The sequence below is a fragment of the Tursiops truncatus genome, chromosome 7, assembly GCF_011762595.2.
Source record: "Tursiops truncatus isolate mTurTru1 chromosome 7, mTurTru1.mat.Y, whole genome shotgun sequence".
Classification (NCBI taxonomy): domain Eukaryota; kingdom Metazoa; phylum Chordata; class Mammalia; order Artiodactyla; family Delphinidae; genus Tursiops; species Tursiops truncatus.
Genome location: NC_047040.1, coordinates 37493231 through 37516569, shown reverse-complemented (window position 1 = coordinate 37516569; position 23339 = coordinate 37493231). Strand labels below are relative to the sequence as shown.

At 36.8% G+C, this 23339-nt stretch overlaps 1 protein-coding gene across 1 annotated transcript in view; it reads right to left on the bottom strand.

Moving 5' to 3' along the window:
- The window catches only part of RFTN2 (raftlin family member 2), a 60175-nt gene extending 41734 nt beyond the window's left edge, over positions 1–18441 (bottom strand). Inside the window, exons 1-3 of the mRNA XM_019939205.3 lie at positions 17770–18441; positions 4850–5033; positions 3165–3279 (exon numbers count right to left, since the gene is read on the bottom strand). Of these exons, the coding sequence (XP_019794764.1) occupies positions 3165–3279; positions 4850–5033; positions 17770–17908 (438 nt within the window). The 5' untranslated portion in view covers positions 17909–18441. The remainder of the gene's footprint in view (positions 1–3164; positions 3280–4849; positions 5034–17769) is intronic.
- Positions 18442–23339: the final 4898 nt, after the last annotated feature.

The window sequence follows — 23339 nt, the reverse complement described above, 5'->3', positions numbered from 1 at the left end:
CTGTTAACAATGGTTTCTCTACTTGAAGCAAAATTCAAAACTACCCCAAGAAATCCTCAAAAATAACATTACTGACTGCTTCCTATTCCCCAGGGAGGGGGGCAGAGTTCTTGAGGCGCTAGGCTACTGTGTACCCTCTTTGCCGGCAAAGAAATAAAGCCACTCTTTCTGTCTCCTCCATTAAAAAAAAAAAACAAAACCAAATACATCTTAATAATAAAGAAGAGACATTAATTTAAAAGCAGAAAACATACAGCCTTGTTTGCTTGTGTGTAAAGAAAACTGTTAAAAGACTAATTCTTGACAAATGCATACATATAATGCATAAGCCCAATTCATACTACCACTCTTAAGAAGTTTCTGATTTGCTTATATCTTGGTACTATTATCTCCTTTCTGGGCCAAATACACATGATTAGATTCAGTCCTATCAGTTAAAGAATAGGGTTCGGAAGCACATGAAATAATGCCAGTGAAATAATTTGAGACCCTAAGAGTGATTATTTTCATGTTCAACACTTTTCTCTTTCTCTGCTTTTTCATCATTTCTTTGTTCTGTTTGTGTCCACGTCTTTCTCCTGTGTTAAGCTGACCATTCTTTTGAGGGCAGGCACTATCTTACTCACTTTTGTGTTGCAATGTTTTGTACCTACAGGTGCTCTATAAGTACTCGTTAAATAAGTTAAAATGAAGAAATAGCAACATCTTTCATACGGCCACTGTTTTAAACATTTTAAATGTTTTAAATTCACCTGGGAGGCGAAGAAAGAGTTATGATGGAGGTTGCAAGTGCAAACGTCTATAGTCAGCAATAAAATGGAATGAAAAAGGCCAGGAAGAAGCAGGGTGAAACCAGACAGCAATGGAGGCTGCTGTAACTTAGCTGAGACGGACAGAGGGTGTGGGTGTATGGAGCTTGGACAAACACTGCTGGCACAATATCATTTACTCCTATAAATTAACACATTAAGACTGTGACACTGCAAGAAGCCTTAAAAATAACCATAAATTGTCCTTTAATATCAGGTTTCCAGGGAGGGGAGAAGGAGGTGGTGAGGAGGAAGGTAAAAACCGGTAAATTTAATGTCAGTGCTTTCTCTAGGTCTTATTTGTTGATTTGGGGGGAAAATTGCAGAAGACTTTCTCTATTACTAAAAAGTTTTATCTGGAAAAGCTGGTATGATACAGAGTATTACTGTCTTTTCCGTTTTTTAAGTTGCAAGATTGATGTTTTTCATGTGATTTTTATTTAAAAATCCTGGGGAAAACATTTGTAAATCTAAATTAAAAAAAAGAGCAAACTGACATAATGTTAAAATGACTTAAAATCTAGCTGTTTAACAATCAACTCTTTATATCAGGCAGCCGTTCAAAAATAATATTTGGCACTCCTCTATTGCTCTTGCTCATACACGGGGCAATGTTCAAATATTTCACGTGCTATTTTTCCTGAAGCTTTTCTTTTCATAAAATAACCCCATTACTCTAATTGCTGAAATAACAGTACTTTCCTGTTTAAATAGATCTTTGTGTCCAGGAAGTCAAATACAAAACGAATGCTCTCATGATGATCTATTAAGACTAAATTAGCAGTTAGATTTTTGTTTCTGGAGTGGATTTATTCCCAGAAAAAAAAAGTTTTTTTTCCCAGAATAGTAGTAGTAAATAGTATGTGTACCTTGTTTATAAAAATCTAGTTTCAAAGGCTGTTCCTGTAAAACCTTATTAAATGGTGACTTTATATCTAAATGGGAAGTATCATTGGCAGCTCTAACTGGCTAAACACAAACCACAGATAATCTTACACACACGGTCATTTAAAGCTTGGGAAAAATAGAAACAGCGAACAAATTTCACAGTTTCTTATTTGACAGGAAATGCCTTAGGTTTTTGGCAGTATTCATTTAAATAAAAGCTAAACCTTACGCATATGACAATGCAACTAAAATTTAAAAAAAACCCCAAACTTTCACCATCAAATCCTGTCAGTTTAGAATACTTATGAATGTACAATTCTTTTTTTTTTGGTTTTAATCAATATACATATAGTGTTCAATTTTTCATTTAAGGTTCAATTAAGTTATATTGAATAGACTTTTTTCTCTCAACAGTTAAGATAGTTGTCATGTTCAATGCCCATAAAATAGTCTATCATATTGATAGACCATTGCTTCCTTCTCAGTTTTCCACTTGTTGAGAATTTGGCCCCTATTCACTGTTGATTAAAATATCTTTGTATAAACATGATTTTTCCCTTTTCAATTAATTTCTTGGAATGGATTCCTAAAGAGGAAATTACTGGGTCACAAAATAAAACAAGATTTATGACTTTTATTACCAAACTGGTATTCAGAAACACTGTACTAATTTATTACAATGCCAACTGCATTGTATATGAACGTATATGAATGTTTTCTTAAAGGTCTTTCAAACATTGAATTTAATATTTTCAATTTAATTTCTCAGTTAATACTGGTAAATTGTTACTTCTCAGTTTTTATTTACATTAAAAATTATTAGTTAGGTTGAACCCTCTGCCAAATGTCTCTTTATTATTTGTGTTTCCTTTCTGTCCATGGATTCTGTCTGTCCATTCAAGACTGAATATACTTTCATGCGTTTGTATTCATTTCATATATATTCAGAAAATGAAGCTTCTGTAAGACACATTTGCTGCAGATTTCCCCCCGATTCTTTTTTTCCTAGTATACAACTTATATTTATATATTCAAACTCAAATTACTCAATCTATTCATAATTAAATATGTCCACCCTTTCATTTTCTTTCAGATTTTTTGCACTTGAAAAAATTACCTCTTTAACTCATGTGAAATGTGTGCAGTCTATTTTCTATAGAACAATTGCCCATTTTCCCAGCAGCACTTACGCGGTAATGGTTGTTCCCCCATTTTATTTCATCAGGTTTGTTATGAAACTTCTTATATATGTATAAATCTATTTCTGGCATTTCCACTCTGTTTCACTGGCCTGTATTTCTGTTTTTAACTCTACAATTTGGTACCTGTGCTTCAATTTGTTTTAAATTCTGGTAGACTAAGTCACCTATCATTTTCCTGTTCTTTTTAAAGTAGGAAAGGAAATTGATGAAGAAGAAATATGAAATATTTCTCAATATCCCATGAAAAAATGTATACTTTTAGTACCTTTTCTATCAGTTCTTTTGCTACGTCATTTGTTTGTGTCTCAAAAGTTAGAGGACATTCCTCAATCACAAGCCTTGGGCGTCTTTGTCCACTGGGTGCTGTCGAATGCTTCGTGCTGTAACAGAGAATATGTTTATGGTTGGAAGCCAATTGCTGATTTTCAGTTAATATGCTCATGTGAAAATGAGCGAGTAACTCACAAGTAAGTTCAAGGCAATCCTTTTTCTTTGTTATTTCGACTCTAATGGCTGTCTTCTTACGTAAAAATATTGGAAAAACACAATAACTTCTATTAATTTAGATTTCCTTAATTAAAACCTCTATTAATTTAATTTCTAATTTAACATGAAAGAAAAGCTCCGCGTCTGTTGTTTTGATAAGTTATGAGAAATGATTTTAGATCACTGTTATACCTCATTATTGTACAAAAGCACAAGTAACAATCCTATTTAAGTGCAGATAAATATTGTCCTGTCTTTTTCCTTTTTCTTCTTTTCTGATCTTCACCCCTCGATTATTCTTAGCACTGGCAGGGCACTGCTAAATCTATTTGAAGTAATACGAAAAGAGAAAAATAATTTATCCTTGGTTTGTAAGATTTGTAATTAGGACATAAGTGTTGCTATGGTGTGGTAAATGGCATATTTACTTAGTAATGCTTGAACTAGTAAATATCTGATGAGGTGCCCTGTCATGGTGAAAGCTGCTTGTGTACACGCCCTCTCAGACATGTGTAAGTGGGCAGTTAGTTGCTCAGTAGCAGACAGTGTCCCTAAAAAGCACATCTGGGATTTTTTAAAGCCTCTTCTTTTTTTCCCAATTTTCCTGTTTTCTCTCTTTTTCTCTTATTTCATTTTCCCTTCTCAGCTTAGCCCTTTCATAGTTAAAGTCGCTATAAAGAGAAAACACAGTTTTTACCCTGGTCTTTGAGATGATTTTGATACAGTTGGAGAGTTGTGTAAAAAAAATTTAATGTGTTAATCAAAGACATTGGTCTGGTTATTTTCATTCTTCACTGGAAGGAGTAACAGTATTTTGAATATTATGAAACATACAAGCTTGGTTGGCAAAAACGTTTGTAGTATTGTTTGGAAAAACAGCTATTAAAAAAGTTAAAAAAGAACCTAAAATGGATGGCTTTCTGGCTTTCCCATCCTATTTTTTGGAAAAAGCTGAAAAGAGATCTATCCAGTTTGTGAGAACTTGGCATGTAGGCCTTTTTGCTGTAAAAGTTTTGCAAGTTAGAGATAGTTTCTGTTGCCACTATTAATAAAGCAATACAGGACAGTTCAAAAAAAACGCTCAGTGAAAGTGGACTTGTTCAGTCAGCTCTTTTAGCCCAGTGATAGGATATAGCTAATTGATACCCCCTCATCCGCTGAAGTTGCTATATCAGCTTTCAGGTGCTTCTTGAGTCTATTTTCCTTTCCCATTTTTCACTGACATCCTTACCTAGGACCTGTTTGTCTGCAAGGGGCTAAATCTATGAGAAGTTTTAAGGAAGGAGATTTAAGTTTCCTTCTCCCAATCGAGGTTCAACTGCTGGAAAATGTGCCTTAAGCCAAAACCCCGAATTATCCTTTATTCTCCATCACTTTGTTCAAACTTGCTTTGCTTTTAGCCAAAGAACACTGTCTCTCTCAACAGCTTCTTAGTATGACAGTTTTCTGGAGCGTCAGGCTTACCTTAATTTCAAGCGCGATAGCACCACCCTGTATAGGTAACTTGCAGGCAGGTGTTTTTGCTGCCCAACAGGTTGTATAACAGGATGAATAGCCCCAACAATATATCCTTTAAGATAGTAGTCTTCCACTTTTGTTACTATATCCAGAATTGAATTTATCTTGATTACTTCTGGGTTTGGTGAAGCTGAAATATCAAATGCAAAGAGAGATTTGCACATTCATGAAGTTGAATTACATATTATTTCTATCTACGTATGATAATACTAATGAATAGGAAACGTATCCATATGATTTAATCTCAAATAAAGTTATACTAACAGGTATTATATATTTTCTAATTTAATTTCAGAAAAAGCAAAAGTAATCTTAGCAGCTGTCAGATATTTAATATTACCAATATGTGTTAAAGTAGAAATACAATGCCCTATATATATTTTTCAAATAAGGCACTTTTATTTTATTTATTTATTTATTTAAAGACACATTTTAATTTTTTTATTATTTTAAAAAAATTTTATTTATTTTTGGCTCTTCGTTGCTGCACAATGGGCTTTCTCTAGTTGTGGTGAGCAGGGCTACTTTTCGTTGTAGTGCACAGGCTTCTCATTGTGGTGGCTTCTCTTGCTGCAGAGCACGGGCTCTAGGTGTGTGGACTTCAGTAGTTGCAGCACGTGGGCTCAGTAGTTGCGGCATGCAGGCTGTAGGGCACGTGGGCTCAGTAGTTGTGGCTCGCGGGCTTAGTTGCTCCGCAGCATGTGGGATCTTCCCGGACCAGGGATTGAACCCATGTCCCCTGCATTGGCAGGTGGATTCTTAACCACTGCGCCACCAAGGAAGTCCCTGTCAAGTGCTTTCTTATTTCTAATTACATTTCAAAAAAATCATGTTTTAAGTTTCTCTGGGAAACTAAAAATATGGTTTCTTATGGCACTTATATAAATACTTGGGTAAAGAAATTAAAAAAGTAAAGGCAACCAGAAGTTCTTCTTAATAAGTAAGAATTCTAAATACACAGGAAATTTAAACGCAACATTTATATGCAGTTGAAACATTCCTTTGAAGCAGGGCAAATCTGTAGAAACTGTAGAATAGTACAATCTGTATAGTTTTTAGTAAAAGGAAAAGGGTGTGTTATATGGGAAAATGAATGTTCTAGCAGTATTAATTTTAAAAACAACTTCATTTTCTGTGACAATATTTCTCATTTTCTGGAAAACAACCAAGACTTAATAACTAGAAATGGAGCTGCAGTTTGGCTATCTCTTGAATAACAAAACATATGAAATGAACTCCAAGTAGGGGCAGTGCTGGCTGTTGGCCTTCTGTCAGTGTGGTCAGTGCTGTCCAGAAAATAGCTGCTGTTAATTGCCCAAACACAGGAAGTAGGTTAAGAAGCAGACAAGGAAGAAGGGTCAGAGGAAATCCCTACCTCCTCTTACATTAATATCCTCGTGATGGAACAGAAATCCACCACTTGGATTCACGTGGGTTCATGCCAACTTCTCAAATGAAAATAAAGCACTCAAAGAAAAGTTATATAAACCAGCATGAATCCATTTACTCAAATTTTCATCCTCTTTTGGATTTAAACTAATCTACAATATATTTTCATCATTATGAATAGGAATAAAAACAAAGAGACTGATCCTGGTTTTGGAAGAAGCAGCTGGATTTCATTGCAAAATGACCCAGTTCTGCATGGTTGTGTGGCAATCACTTCGTGATTCATTTGGTCTTACTTTTTTAGTATTTTAACTATCAACCCTGATTTCCAAACAAAGGAACTAAAAAACTATAAACTAGAATAAACTGTTAAGACTAAGGAATGAAACATAGCCTAAACTTATTTTTAGAACTATACACTAATCCTACAAAAATTTAAAGAAAATTTCCGTCTTTTAATGGATCTCATTGCTTATTGTAGAAAATGGAAATGCTTAGCATGATACGAAAGAATCTTCATAGTCTGGCCTCTGTCTACTTATTCAGCGTTCACTCTTGTCATCCTTTTCCTTGTACATCTTGCTTTGGCAGGACTGAACTACGGGAGCTCCTGAGCCTGGCACACTCTTTCATGTTGCCAGAACTTCGTTTCCTTTCCTGCTCCCCAAGTTGGGTTAATCATTCCTTCCTCCGTGCTGTGCATTCTACTAGTTCCCTTATCAATCTGTATTATAGATACTTGTTTATGTGTTTGTCTCTGCTGTTAGACTGAGAATTCCTTAAAGGCATAAAACCAGAATCACTTACCCTAAGTAGAAAATTACATACAAATAAATACAACAAAAAGAAAATACGTATCAAATTCTAGCTGGTTACTGTTATCTGCCAAGGACTGAGCCACAGCCCTGCTCTCTCTTTGTTGAAAGGGAGAATTAGCCATCAGAGAGGTGTTAAAGACGTAGTAACTCCAAACTGATTGGAAGGCTTAAAAAGAACTGAAAAGGGCACAGCTTTCCGACTATGAGATTCAATGTTATTAATTCTGTGTTTGTGTGTACAACTTAAAAGCATCTCAGGTCTAGTGCTAAGTCTTTTGGTAGAGGCTTGGAACCCCTATTGGGATAGAAGTAGCAAGGACACAGTGATGGCAGCAAGGGGGACAGATGACATCAGAGGGAATAAAATGAATTATAAAACTAGATAAAAGAACTGTAAAAACTTTACAGCCTGAGGTCTCTTAAAGGACTTTCTACACTTCATTGGCCCGATTGATAATGATAATGAAATCATTCCCTCCATTCTATTGTTTCAGAACAAGGTTCTCAAAGGCAGAATTTTGTAACACGTTAAATAGAATCACAAGAAGATAGCTATAACAGAAGGACATTGGTGTTTAAAGAGGTTCCTGTTCAGGTAGAGAATGTATTTCTAAGGAGCACCTTGTTCTCTGGTGATGTCAGAGAAATTTTGTGTCAGTGGAACAAATCCAGCTTTTCTAGTCTAATCTACATCCTCTTGCACTTTCAATAAAGTAAGGTTATTGTCTTGAGTTCAATGCAAAAGAAATGTTAATGCCTGAAACACAAAGACACACACACAGAAGTTTTGAGAAGAATTACAAACTGAGAAATCCAGTAAAGTTACAAAGGGAGAAAAAAAATTGTACATCAGTACTAATAAGCATATCTTACACATAAGTTTTTGTAAAGATCATGTCATTTTGGGCCCAGTGCTTTACATTAATTATTCAACTGTCTCAAATGTGCATGTTCTTCTATTTGGAGGTCTGTGTCTTTTGATAAATAGCACTCGGCATAGACATGATAATTATGATAAGTGCTTGAAAAACACTTGTTAAAGGACCCACTGAATGAAAAATTGGTTGTAACATTAACATATTCAGTGAACAGAGCTCCAGGTTGCTCATGGAGCAGTAGTTTAGAAAATAGACTCTAGGGGGACTTCCCTGGTGGTCCAGTGGTTAGGACTCCTCGCTTTCACTGCTGAGGGCCGGGGTTCAATCCCGGTGGGGGAACTAAGATCCCACAAGCCAAAAAAAAAAAAAAGACCTTCGGACCAGACTGCCTGGATGCAAATCTCAGCTCTGCCACTTACTAGCCTGGCAAGGTACTTTGCACCCTCGTGCCTCAGTTTCCTCATCTTCAAGGTAAGAATAATAATAGAGTCTACTCTATAGGGTTGTTAGGATTAAATAAGTTTATATGTGTTCCTAGAAAGTATCTGGCATGTAGCATGTGCTATACAACTATTGACTGCTTTGTTAAATAAAGTCCTCCCCTGTGGAACGAGAGGCAGCACACTATTCTAAGAGCATTAGGATCTGGAAGCAAATCACCTGGGCTCAACTCATGCCATTTACTAGATCTGGAACAAGTTAATTTGCCTGTCTGAGACAGGGACAAACAATGGTATTAACTTCATAGAGTTGCTTTCATAGTAATTGTAAAACATGAGCCCAGGGTCTGGTACAAAGTAAACACTCAAATATCAGTGATGTGCCTGTCTGTTGGTGGCCCAGCTTAGAAAGATAGTTTCGAATGAAGTTGCCCTCCGAGATGTCATTGTTGGTTTAAAAAAATCTCCAGGAAGATCATTGTAGAGATCTGGATTTATTCCAAAAGCCCAGCCTGGCTCACCATCTGTAGAATTCTGTATCAGAGGCCCCTAACTCATGCTCTAGATCTCAGGTCCCTAACTCACCCTATAGATTAGGTGTCCCCCCTGCCAACTCACTCCAAATAACAGTCCCTACCTCACGCTGATCTGCTCCATTGAGTCCCAGACTCAAATGTCCAAAGGTATCAGCCTGATAAAACAAGGAAAGGGGCTGTGCTGAAGGAGGGACCTGCGGAAGACTTAATACCTTATCCAAGAGTGCAGCAGCCCTGGTCCAGTGCTGCCATGTGGTCATGTCGGCCCAGTGTTGCTGGATCTTCTACTTTTTTAAGAAAACCCCCAAATCCAGATTCTTATGTAATATCTCCCAACTTTAAAAAGTGACAGTTAATTCAAATATCTTAACACTATACACAACAAGCGAGACCTGTCTAAAAGCTGAATATGGCCCATGTCTTGTTGGTTTGCAGCTTCTCCTCTGGGTTGCCCCAGGGATTCTGCAGACCAGAGCCTGCCTAGGTCCAGGCCAGGCCACCCGGACCATCTTAGACAGTGCTCAGCATATCCTAGGACACAGAAAGTGATCCAAATCTTCCTCATTAGTGGGGACAGGAGGATGATGGTGATAGGAGGGCTGGGGTTCGTTCTGTTAACAAATTGCCCTTCTTATCCTACATTGTGATTTATTTTAAACATGCCAGTGTCATTCAAGTAAGGTAAACCTAGGAGCAAGGAAAGGTGAAATAAATCTGGGAATTTTGTTGAGAACTTCCCTTCAGGTAATCCCCTCGATTCTTAATAATGTTTTAAACTGTGCTGAAAAGAGACTGGCAGCCTGACTCAGCTTAGAGATGTGAGGAAGGGGCAAGCTGTGCACACAGAGTGAGGCATTTTCATCAGTGCTCACCAGAGTGAATAATTATGTCTCCAAGATAGGCTTGGTGTTTGAAGCCAAGCCTTTGATTTGATGTCCTTACACTGGGGCAGTAATATCAGAGACTCTATTACTTTTTAAACACAGGAAATTAGGGGGGAGGTGTGGTTGTTTTGGCTAGAACTGAACAGCACAGGCAGTTAGCAGCAGCTGCAAGCCATCTTGCTCTTCTTAGCTCCTCAACCGCTGCGAGTTCCTTGGGAGAAGGAACAAATGGTGTTGTTGACAGCATTAATGGGTGGGGTTGGTTGCCGTTCAATCAATGCTACACGATTTGTAAAAGCTTTATTACACCTTACAAGGCTATTGTGAAGAACTGGTGAAGGAAAGTATTTTGTAGTTGCTTTGAAATCTATATACATGCAGCGTGGACTTTTCTGATTAAAACTGAAACGTGCTGAACGTTAAGCAAGTCTATCATTCATCCTCATAGTTTCCAAAATAAAGTATCAGTAGAGTTTTTTATGGTCCTTTGCTTAAAAGCTTCATAGACAAAGATCAAATTTTAAAAATAGAAAAAAGTCACATTCTAGTAAAAAGCTAAGAACTTGTTCAATGTCAAAAGGTTTGCTCTGATGATGTAACTCTATGAAACCAGTCCAAGACATATATATGTTCTTTCCACCAATTTACTTCTGAAGATTGGTATGTATTTTTGAAATATTTATGAAACATTGTTTCCTCAGATAAAAGCACGATGTACAAACACTGGCAAGCAATTTTACCATATTTTCAAAAGGGAACAGACTGTCAAACCCCATATTATATCTAGCAATTATAGTAAAAAATAATAAGTAACATGTACCAAGTACATATTTTGTGCCAGGCACTATGCAAAGTGCTTTACATGCCTAATCTTAATTAGCCCTTACAAAAACTCCACAAGGCAGATATTATCATTATTCTCAGATGAGGAAACTCAGGAAGAGAGAGATTTGATAACTTGCCTAAATTATTAGTGAGCGGTAAGGCTGTAATTGAACCAGACAGAATGACTCCAGAGCCAGTACATCCGAGCACTGACAGGAAAGTAAAGCTTCATTGATTTGCATCACTGCTAATTCAGAATTTGTGAAGATTCAGACATGAGCTGAGCTAAAGCTTTTGACTACTATAAATTGTTAATCAATCTAATGTACAGATATTAAAAGGAATATCTGGTTTACTCTACTTATCAAAATGTTTTAAGTTACTTAGAAAGATAAACTACTATATAAATAACATCCAAATTACATAAAATTTTATGTTTTCAATAAAGGTGCCATCTTTGTAGTCACTCATTAATATATTTAATTGAAGTCATACAACTGTGGTTTTGAAATGCACTCAAACTCCAAGGGACGACAGAGCTCATAATTACAGGCAGATATGCAAAAGATTGCATTATGACCATGAAAACTCCTTGCAGCCTTGTGTTTCACCGCTGTCTCCTGCATGTGCTGCACTCTGCCTGTTCGGTTTTACTTGTAGTTCCCAGACAAACCATGAGATTTTCTCTCGTTTCTGAGTCTGTACAGCTTGTCTTTCAGCCTTGTTTGCCTTACCCCCACTTCCTTACTCAGCCTTTTTTTTTAAACTTTAAAAACATCTTGTGTGGGGGTAGAAATGTAATGTACAAACGGGGTGCACAAAACATACTTAAAACTGCCAGCATTTGGTAACCACCATCCATTCGAAAATCAGAAAATGGCGGGCACGCCATAAGCCTCACTTCCTGCCCGTTTCAATCACAATCCCCCTCTCCTGCTCTGTGCTACCTTGACTTTTTTTTTTAACCTTGACTTTTGTGGTCCTCACTCCTTGCTCTTTTTAGTTTACTATGCAAGAATGCAAGCAAACACTACAGTTCAGTTTTGCCAATTTTGTGAGCTTTATATAAATGGAATCATACAGTATTTTGCGTCTATTTTCTTTCACTGAACATTAAGGTCGTGAGATTAATCTTGGGCAGCTTGTGTAGTGGTAGTTTGTTCGTTTTCACTGCAGTGTAGCAGAGGACAGCAAAGTACTGCCTACGGCCTGTTTTGTTGCATGTGGTATGTTGGCACTTCACTGGCCGAGCTGAGTAGCTGTGACAGAGACCACACGGCTCACAAAGCCTAAAATATTTACTATCTGGCCCTTTTCAGAATACGTTGGCTCACTTCTGTGGTGCAGTGTTGCACTGTATGAGTTTACCACAATTTATTTTTCCAGTCTCTTGTTCGTGGATTTCTGAGTTGTTCACACTTTTGGGGTTATTACAAATAGCACTTCTATCAACATTCTTGTATGTGCTGCAGGGTGCATGCGTGTGCACGCTTCCACTGGGTATATGTATCTTCGCTAACTAGGTAATGACAAAGCATTTTTTGTTTTTCCAAAATGGTTGTACCAATTTACCAACACCTGGTATTAGCTTGACGTTTTAGCCATTTTGGATGATTTGTAGTGGTTTCTCACTGTGGTTTTAACATGAATTTTTCCTGATTACTAATGAGGTTGAGCACGGTTTCATATGTCTATTGACCATTTAGATTTCCTGTTTCATCAGCCACCTGTCCAAGCTCCTTGTCCATTTTTCTATTGGGTTATCTTTTCCTTTTTTGATATTCAGTTGTATTTTGTATATTCTGGACATAAATCTTTGTCTAAGTCTCACTCATTCTTTAGATCAGATGAGGTGGCACTTCTTTTAAGGAGTCTTTCTGGATCCTACCAATCGGGTGGAGGTGCTCTTCTTTCTGCTTCTGTAACTCTCAGATTTCTAGCAAAGTTTGTATCACAGCATAGAGTGTAAGCACTGTAAACAGATGATTAGTCATCAGGGCTCCTCAGCAGCAAGCTCACTAGGATGCAGGTTCACAGAAGTCAAGGACTAGGCTTTATTCCTCACTTGGAGCTCAGTAGGTGCTCAGTAAGTGTTAGTTCAAAAAATAAATAGACGAATTGGGAGACTGGGATTGACATATATACACTATTGACACTATGTATACGACAGATAACTAATGAGAACCTACTGTATAGCACAGGGAACTCTACTCAATGCTCTGTGCTGACCTAAATGGGAAGGAAATCCAAAAAAAGAGGGGCTATATGTATATGTGTAGCTGATTCACTTTGCTGTACAGTAGAAACTAACACAACATTGTAAAGCAACTATACTCCAATAAAAATTTTAAAAAAGAATAAATAAATGTCCACCCAGATGTAAGAAAAACCCCCAATATAACGTAGATTGCCAGTAGAAATGTATTTTCTCCCAACATCAATATTTATTTAAGTGGGTCAACTGTTTGCTATTTTCAGAGATTCCCTATCCCCCAGGTCAGAATGGGATCTTTCTTTCCCCCAACAGTCCGAAATTGTGAAGTTTTATTATTTGCCACAACTACTGAGCCTGTGCTCTAGAGCCCAAGAGCCACAACTACTGAGTCCATGTGCCACAACTACTGAAGCCTGCTCGCCTAGAGCCCATGCTCTAGAGAAGCCACTGCAATGAGAAGCCCGCACACTGCAACTGAAGAGTAGCCTCCGCTTGCCACAACTAGAGAAAGCCCTCATGCAGCAACGAAGACCCAACACAGCCAAAAATAAATAAAATAAATAAATAAAAAATAAAGGAAAGTCCTTATGTGGTTTTTTTTACCTGACAGAGATTATGTTGATGCTTGAGTAAATTTAGTCATCTTTATTATAAATTTCTTTTTACATAGCACTTTACATTTGAAAATCTTTTGACTGCTTGAGGAAATACTCAAGAACTTATTAGATTCAGACAGACATAGAAAATTTAGCTGGACTGACCTTCTTTCCTTCCTTCCCTCGTTTCTGATACTTTATTCATCTCTTGTTGATTTTTAAATGCATTCTCTTCAGTGCTGCATCTTCATTATTCTTGAAAGTTCTCTAGTATTTACGATTACTGATCATTTCTTGCTTTTTGAAACCCTCCTTTTCCTTGTGTTCTCTGGTGCTATACAGTCGCAATTGTCCTCATTCTATTTCATTTTTGTTGAGTTGTCCTAAATATGGCTAAATATGCCTGATGATTCAGCCCAAGACACTTATGCTCTGCCCATATTCTCCTCTTTAAGACTTTATCTACTTCAATTCCTCCTGGAAGTCATCATCTCTGCCGTGCACCTGTAACTCTCTCTGCCAGGATGTTCCACTGCCACCTCACATGCAACGTGCCTGGAATGGAATTGCTGTTTCACCAACTGACTCCCTGTGGGACGCCCCTCCTACTGTAAGAGGCATCATTATTTCCACAATTACTCAGGCTCAGAACAGGGAAGTCATCTTGGATTCCTCATTCTTTCTGTCCCTTCATATCCAGCCAGCCACAGGCTAAGTCCCTCTTGGTAATGTCTCTTACAGGGACGCCCCCTCACTTCTCCTTTCAATAGCCCTTGAAAGTACCTCAAACTCTTAATCTTTTTCTGATTATATAAACCCTATTTTTTTCTTCAGGTTCAGTTAAAGTCCTAATTTGAATTCCAACTTATCCTATTCAAAATTGATTTTTCCTTTTCCTGATACCTCTTGTATCTCGTATTGCAATTTTTCATTCATTACTTCAACACAACTTATTGGCCACTGGTCATGTGCCAAACACTGTGCAAAACACAGCAGTGCAAAGGTGGATGTGGCATAGTTCCTGACCTTGAGGAGTTCATGAGCTTGTCCAGTTTGACCAATTAGAATATAAAATATTGGAGGGCAGAAACTATGTCTTATTCCTTTTTGTGTTTTCACTACTTATCAGCATCTTCTACAGAATCCATACATCAATGTATTTACTACTGTTACAGTGATGGTAAAAGACAATGAGAGTTTCTTGTTCTCATAATAAGAAAGCAAGCTAGGGGCCAGGAAAATTTTACTCAATGTGTTTTACATGATTCTATTAGAAAGTCAAATAAGGAAGTTACCATCTGTCCTTCTATTGGGTTTTTAATACTGTAGAAATTTCTTTTTAATCATAAAGCTATACATGCTCTAAAAATCCTTAAGGCCATGGTTATTCAGATTGTTTTCTGGGATTGCACAAGAAGGTAAACCAACCCTTCTGGATTATTTGCAGAGTTAATTTAACTTTTCGCCAAGAAACTCGATGATGTACTCATATATATACTGACACACTCTCATGCATACACATGTATAGATTACTATACAATAATCCAGAAAATTTATCACAAAAATTGTGCTGAAATCTCACTAGTGCGGTTAGTAGATCTGGCATAAAGCCAGGAGGGATAGTTAACTTTTATTAAGTGCTTACTAAGTGCCAGGTACCTTTTCAAGGAGATTATTTTGTATAATCTCCTTTAATCTTTAAAATAACTCTATTATGCAAGCACCATCAGAACCCCCATTTTATAGATGAGGAAACTGAGATACAGCAAAATTTATAAACTTGCCAAGTTAATGAGTGAAAGAGCCTAGATTCAGAACCCAGGAACTTGACTCCAGAGCCTTATGCAATTAATGATTAGGCTATTATTTCTCCCATAGAGATATATAAGTAATGGCTCAAAGTACCCCTACCAAAAAAAAAAAAAGTGTGGGAAGGGCACACACACACACACACGCACACATGCACACATGCACACAGAGCATGGAACTAAATGGAAAATCAATAAATTGTTCAAGATAACTATAGCCACCATAACACAGGGCACTGGAAATTTCAAAGGGTCTCCTCTTGCCCCACTGGGACTTGTCCCATGTCCTCTGTTTGGAAAAACAGAGGAAAACAAGGTAAGAGACAGGCTCTTCGTGAGCACACACAGCTGTCACTAGACCAATTTGTTTCCTGAAAGGTTGCTCACTGCACGTGGTCTCTGAGAGGCAGGAGATGCCACTATTTAGTAGTCCTCACAGCAACCACAGGTCAGAATGGCCAGGACTATATGAAGAAGGCTGGCATATTTTAACCCCCATGTGACTCACTTCTCTACACACTGGAGGAATAGGTGGGCGTCAGAGACAACAGAAGAGAGGAAGGTGGTTTGTGGAGCTGGGCTGATACAGAGTCTTGGCTTCTGAGGCAGAGGCAAAGGCAAAGGCAAAGGCAAAGACAAAAACAAAACAGAACAAAAAACATGTGGAAGAATTGTAGAGAAAAGGGACACCAGGAGACTGGGCCCCTGGACCAAATAGGAACCAGGTGCAACTTTAAAATATGTGCCTGCTTGCTGAGTTAACATTTGCAAACTATGCCCATACTTACACTTTATAGTGTAATACTCTATTACCTCCTCCACACACCTAGAGTGGAAGGTAGAAATTTTACTCCTTTCACAGAGAGAAGGGCTTCTGATAATAATAAAGCCAAAATGACTTCTGAAGAAAGTTGTAGATCCTTCTGATTCAATGATGGCTGCATTTATACAAATTTGTTTGAGATTGCTAACATGGTTGGGTGGAAATAAATCAAAAAAAAAAAATTCAAGTTACTTTAAAACCTATGGGGGTTGTGCAGCAAATCTTAAAGCACAGATCAAAATGGCTCTGGCCTAAACTTTATGAATAGACAAGGTTTTGAGGTTAAGGAAAATATGTGTTTGCATCCTGTGGATTTACAAAAACTTGTCCTAAAAAATAATTGACAAGGACAATCAATGGAGAAAACATAGGACCACATCACAAATATTTTCTCAAATGATGTTTTTTGAAAAAGTATAGAAAAAATTCATTTGAGTGTTACTTTTCTGATTGTCACCATTATCTTAATCTACTTTTTTTTTTAAATCTACTTTTAACTTTCATAATTAAAAAGAAAATTAAGAATATTGACATTCTCCCCTTTGGTAGCCTTAGCCTTAGGTAAAAATGGAAATGTAAATATGTTAAAAGTATATGTACAGACTTTGTGTATGTCTCTGGAAGGGAGTTTGCTTGCTGGCTAGCTCAGTTTTTGACAAAGAAAAATGGGCTGCTCTTGCTTCTTGCACAAAGATGCACTGTTCACAGAGCAAACCAAAAAAAATGGAGAATTTGTGTTTAAGTTGAAAAGAAATTAATATCCAACATAATCTACTTAGTATAAATTTTCTATTAACTGATAAAACGTGCGGCTTATTAGAATTAAAAGCATAACTTTGTAATAAGAACTTAAAATACTGACATCTGGAAATTCTAACAGCAAGCAGGACACTCAATTTCATTTTTAATACCCTGTAATTAAAGATATAGTTCTGCTTTTTAAAAACTCAGTTTTATCAATGCGATTGTACAGTAAAGTTTCCAAAAGAAGTGAGGTAAAGTATTTGTGAAGTTGAGCTGCCTCTGTTCCTTACACAGGGCTGCCATCTGGGCTTGTTTATTTGTGTTTCCAACTTTCTGGAACAGGGAGTTTCTCTGTTAGGGACAGGGCAAGCAAAGGAAGTATCTTACAGAAGACTATCTTTTTTTCTGTATTATCAAACTTCAAATTTAGTTTGGTCAAAAATATCAAATGACTACCACAATCACAACATTAACACAGTTGGAAACCTCAGAATTGTCTTAGCAAATACTCTTCCACATGATGCAAGTAATATTTCCTACATGCTACCTTCTTGTGCCTTTCAGATCTTTTTCAAAACACAAACTGTCATTAAGGCTAGACCTATTTGGCTGGAAAGCGAACATTTTTCATGTGTCCTTCTACAAATAAGCATTTGATTTAAAAATGAAAGGACTATTTCCAAGCAGTTTTTCTAATTTTATAAAGTACATATGAACCAAATTTACAAAAACCAAACAGAACAAAAATCTTTCAGAGTGTAATTAAGAAACAAAGCATTATTGTTAGACTGATTGTACAATCTGATTATGAGGAACAGTTTACAAATCCACAAACCAACACTTAAAAAAACTAGAAGTCCCTTATCTCTGAAATCTTTCATTGAACAAATAAAATAGAAGCAAAAAGTACCTTGTAAAGTAAAATCCAGCAATACATATTCGTAAGCAAATTCTGTCTTTGTTTCCACTTGCGGTCTCTTCAGGGTAGAAAATATTTTTCCAGGGCTGCTATCATCAGGGTCTTCTAGCTTTCTAAGTCCGCACCCCATGGCAAAATCTGTAAGGAATTAAATTGCAGGATAGGGGAGGGAGACCAGCAAATTCTGTTGTTTAAGCTGCAAAAAGCAAGTTACAGACTTAACTGCTTTGATTTTTTCAGCTAAACCATAGATACTCAAAAAGAAAACATTTGAGTCCAAAGAAAGAAGCTGAAGACTTTTTCTATCCATTTTTCTGTAAAGTCGTTGAACCCATGATGATTAAGCTACAGCTCCGGGAGGCTGGGCTTGATCTTAGGAGAAACATGCAAGCTGCTACAACTTAGCGGAGAATTTCCATGCCACGTCAATTTACAGCCAGCCCCCTACCAGAGTTCTGTCGCTCAGGGCACCAACAGTGCTTTGTCTATCCCAGTTAGCTGGATGATAAAGGAGGTCTCCAAAAACGGAAATAAAAAGGCAAAAGTGCAAATCAGATGGAATTATCTACAAGTAGAGGCTATATTCAGACATAGTGGTGTGCAATTCTTTTTCTGTTTTCTCTTTTCCCTTTTTCCTGTGCCCACTGCCCCCCCTTCCTCCCTGCTATTACCAAGAAAGCAAAAGGAGAGAGCGAGACAGAGAGAGAGAGAGAAAATGGAAAAAAAAAAAAAAAAGATTCTCAATATGGTTGGAAACAAAAATCATTTCCAGAAAGGAAGTCAGGAAACTGTTTCTGGAGTCTAAAAGGAGAAAAGTTAAAGTTAAAAAAACAACAACCCACTTTTAGTCTTTAGATAGCATTTTGAGGATTTCTTTCCAAATGAAGGGTTTTTCTTGGCTGGAAAAATCATGTACTAGTTAAACTGCCTCATATAAAATGTTTATATTTAAATATCATAATAAAAAGACTTTATTTAATTGCAAAGAAGAGACAGTAATGTGGATAATTAGTTTCCCTAACATTTATAAAGTTTAAAAAACTCTACCATTAGAAGGCTTATGATAATAACTAGTAACATTTCCACAGGTCCCAGAGTATCATTAATTAAAAACAACAACAATAACAACAACAAAACTGACAACTTGATTCACTCAGTCTTATAAATTGCTATTTACCTGAAGTCAAGAACAATTTCTAATGGAACAATTGTAATGAGTGTTTATTGTATTTTACTATTTACGCGTCATGTGGTGTGGTGTACCCATCAAAACTGTGAGCCCTGAAATCATACCGCCTGGGTTCAAATACTGCTTCTAATGCCTACTAGAGACGTGATCTTGGGCAACTTACTGGACCTCTTCAGGTTTCAATTTCCGCCCCTATAAAATGGAGTTAATAATAATACTTACCTCATAGGCTTGTTATGAAGGTTGAATGAGATAATCTTATCTCATATCTTAACATTATGCCTGGCCAATAGCATAAATTTGTTAATGTGCTTACATTATAAAACAGTGTTGAGAATAGTAGTAGAAGGGAAGTGATTCTGCCACCATTCCCATTATTTACAAAATAAATCTCACATTTCAGATTTTATAGAACACAAGCCTGGAAAGATTTTTCAATTACATTGAAGAGTGCACATGAAAACTCTCAAAAGGGTATGGATTATTTAGTTTGTATATCACTATGACCTCTTGTCTCTTCCTTCCACCTCCTTGTCTTTAAACAATTTACTTTTCAGAAGTGTTTTTTAACAGAGGAAAATTCCATAGTCCTTCATTCTCAAGGGTGAGCATGGTTGGTGGTAGCAATTTCTGGGTAAATTTGGCTAAAAAGACAGCAGACTCTGACCTAGTGTGACTCATTTGACTATTCCCAGTGCTTCCATGGCTGTCATTTTTCATGTCCTCTTTTGCTGTGAGCTTCTGGATGGCAGAAATAGAATATTTGAAGTTCACTAGTTCCTATTGCAGAGCCTGGAGTATTATTTATGAAATATTCATTATATTTATTAAGCGCCTGCTATTTTCCAGGCACTAAATTAGATGCTGTTTGGGTACACAAGTTGACTAAACATGGCCTCTGCCCTAAAGAAACTTAAGGCTTAATGGGGAAGAAGACAGACTTATAAACAGGTAATTTCAATTTGATTTGTTAGCTGCTAAGATAGAAGTATGCATAGGTTGCTATAGAAACCCTAGAAGGGGTCTCTAACTCAGCTTGGAGGATGATATCTGAGCTGTCTTGAAGGATGAATATGCATAAGATAGATAAAGAAATGTGGGGAGCATGTGCCAGGAAAAGGGAAAGGCATGAGCAATGTTATGGAATCATGAAACAGTATGGCATGAACTTGAAGGGACATGAAGCAGTTGAGAATTACTAGAACATAAAGAAGTAACATAATTACTAGAACACATCTAGTAACATAATTACTAGAACACGTCTCTAGTAGTCTTCTTTGAAAGAAGACTAAGCTATAAGGGAGGTAAGAGCCAGTTGTAATGGGTTGTATATGCTGCATAAAAGGAATTTTGACTTTATTTTGTAGGCAGCAAATGAGAATCAAATAATACAATGGAAAATTCAAATGAGGAGCTTGAAATAGGCAAGTGACATAAGTTTGTGTTTTTGATGGGTTACTATGGCTGCTTTGAGGAAGATGGTCTTAATAGGAGCAAGAATGGGGGGAGACTAGTCATTCAGGAGAGTATTGCAGTAGTCCAGTTGAGTTGATGACTGAACAAATGAATGAATAGGATGCATTATTATGTCCTTAAAGAATTTCTTTTATCTCTAGTGAAAGGAACTGTACTTCCTTTTGTTCACAACTAAGCCATCACTTAATCATTTTTCTCTCCAAAAATCCAACAAAATAAAATTTTATTTGACCCTTAATGATGTCTTAAAACACATTTCCATGTCCATATGGCACACATTCCCTCTATTTTAACAATTATATGGGATTTCATTGTACTAATATTATGTTTAATAAGCAGCATTTTGGCTATTTTCAAAGTTTCATGGTAAAGAATTTTATAAAGATTACTTTTTTCTCCACATTGGATTATTTCCTAAACACTTAGATTTTACTTCATAAATGGTCAAAGGAAAGAGTTTACATACAAGGAAATCAGTTAGAAAGTAATAAGCAGAGAAAATGTATTCTAATGGGTAAATAATTCATTTACATTACTTACATAAATATGTGGTTGGCCATAAACTGTTTAAGATATTAACCTTATTATTATTATTTTTTCTTTTGTCCACACTCTGCAGCAGGTGGGATCTTAGTTCCTTGACCAGGATTGAACACGTGCCCCCTACACTGGAAGCATGGAGTCTTAATACTGGACCTTCAGGAAAGTCCCAGATTTTTTTTTTTCCTTTAAAACTGTATTTTGGGCAGTAAGATTTTGTTGGTTATCACATGTATTTGCTCCATGCCTCTTTAATGCTTGTACATTTTTAGACAAATACTTTTAGTCAAAAATTTTTCTGCATCTCCAGAAATATGTACATTTCTTCAATAACATATTTCTCCATTTGAAACAAATGTCTGTTTTCTGTTTATTTTGTTTTTTAAATAAATAAGCTTGATATTTTAGAATAATATTAGGTTCACAGCAAAATTGAGCAGAAAATACAGAAAGTTCCCACATACCCTCTTATCCCTACTCATGCACAACCTTCCACTAATATCCAGCACCATTGTGGTGCATTTGTTACAATCAATGAACCTTCACTGACACATCATTATTACCCAGAGTCCATAGTTTACATTAGGGTTCATTCCTGGTGTTGTACCGTCTATGGGTTTTGACAAACATATATTGACATACACCCACCATTATAGAATCATACAGAATAGTTTTCACTGTCTTAAAAAAATCTGTGCTCCACCTATTCATCACACCCTTACTTCTTGCTTAAATTAACTCTGATGTATCTGGCAATTGTAGTACACACGGTAAGATGTGGATCTAAGTCTGTTCTCCGCACCCCCGCACACTGATATCCAGCTGTCACAACTACATTTGTTTTCATAGAAAATCTTTTATTAATCGTGTGTCCCCAGTCTTGTCGTATATTGAGTACTTACAGTAATTAGGATAAATTTTTGGAATAAATGTTTTCTAACATTGGTCATTATTTCAGTATTGATTTACATTTGCTGCCAATTGTAGATTTCAGGGACAGCTTTCAGTTCTGTATTGTAAAGGGGGTTTCCCCAAGTGCAGACTCTTATGTGGCTGGATATGATGGAGATATAGTACCAGTTCTTATCTGTGTTCTAGTATGAGCTCACTTAGTCCTTGAATGAATGAATGAACCTTATGAAAACATTCTCCATAACTGGTAGCATATTATTCTCATAGTAACTACTCAAGTTTGGAACACTTGAGTTTACCAAAGTCTTAAAGCTTTTAAGAAATAATATGCGGCTTCCCTGGTGGCGCAGTGGTTGAGAATCTGCCTGCTAATGCAGGAGACACGGGCTTGAGCCCTGGTCTGGGAGGATCCCACATGCCGCGGAGCAACTGGGCCCGTGAGCCACAACTGCTGAGCCTGCGCGTCTGGAGCCTGTGCTCTGCAACAAGAGAGGCCGCGATAGTGGGAGGCCCGCACACCGCGATGAAGAGTGGCCCCTACTTGCCACAACTAGAGAAAGCCCTCGCACAGAAACGAAGACCCAACACAGCAAAAGTAAATAAATAAATAAATAAACTCCTACCCCCAATATCTTCTAAAAAAAAAAAAAAAAGAGAGAGATAATATGTATCATTCAACCCATTCCCTACAGAAAAAAGTTTTTGCATAATAGTAATTTTTGAATCCAATCTATTTTATGTGGCTCTGATCCAAAAAAATAAATTAAACTGTGTTATGGAGTGCCTACTATATAGTAAGGCACTACATGGACACAAAGATGAAAAAGCCAGTTTATGCTCTCCAGAATTAACAAGCTAGCAAACCAACATTGAGTTTTAACTATTTAAAGTACTATTAGTTTCATAATGTAGTCAAACTTCCTAAGTAATGACTTATTGAAAGCACTACTTATTGAAAGGGCCATTCTTTCTTTAATAAATAGAAATCCTACACTCATCACATACGTAATAGTTATATAGACTAAGAATTATATTTTGACTTTTCATTTTGTTCTATAGTTGGGCTTCTCAGCATTACGTATTAAATTTTTTTTATGGCTTTATAATCTTTCGATGTCCAGCAGTTGACAATATTATTATTCTTTAAAACATGTTGACTATTCTTAACTATTTATTCTTCTAGATCAGAAGTTTTGAAACTATGTATGACAGAGCCTTCTGATTCCAAAGAGGTGCCACCTTTGGTGAAGAGAACAGGCTTTGATCACGTGGGGAGGCCGAGCAGGCAGGGCTCTGGGTCCCCCTGCCACTCTTTCTTCAAACAGAATATCTTAAGATTTTATCAGTTTCATATACCAGTAACAGACAATTAAGGAAATCATAATTTTCAGAAAAGGACGCCATTTGCATTATTGATAAACTATGCTGTTTCTAGGAATAAATC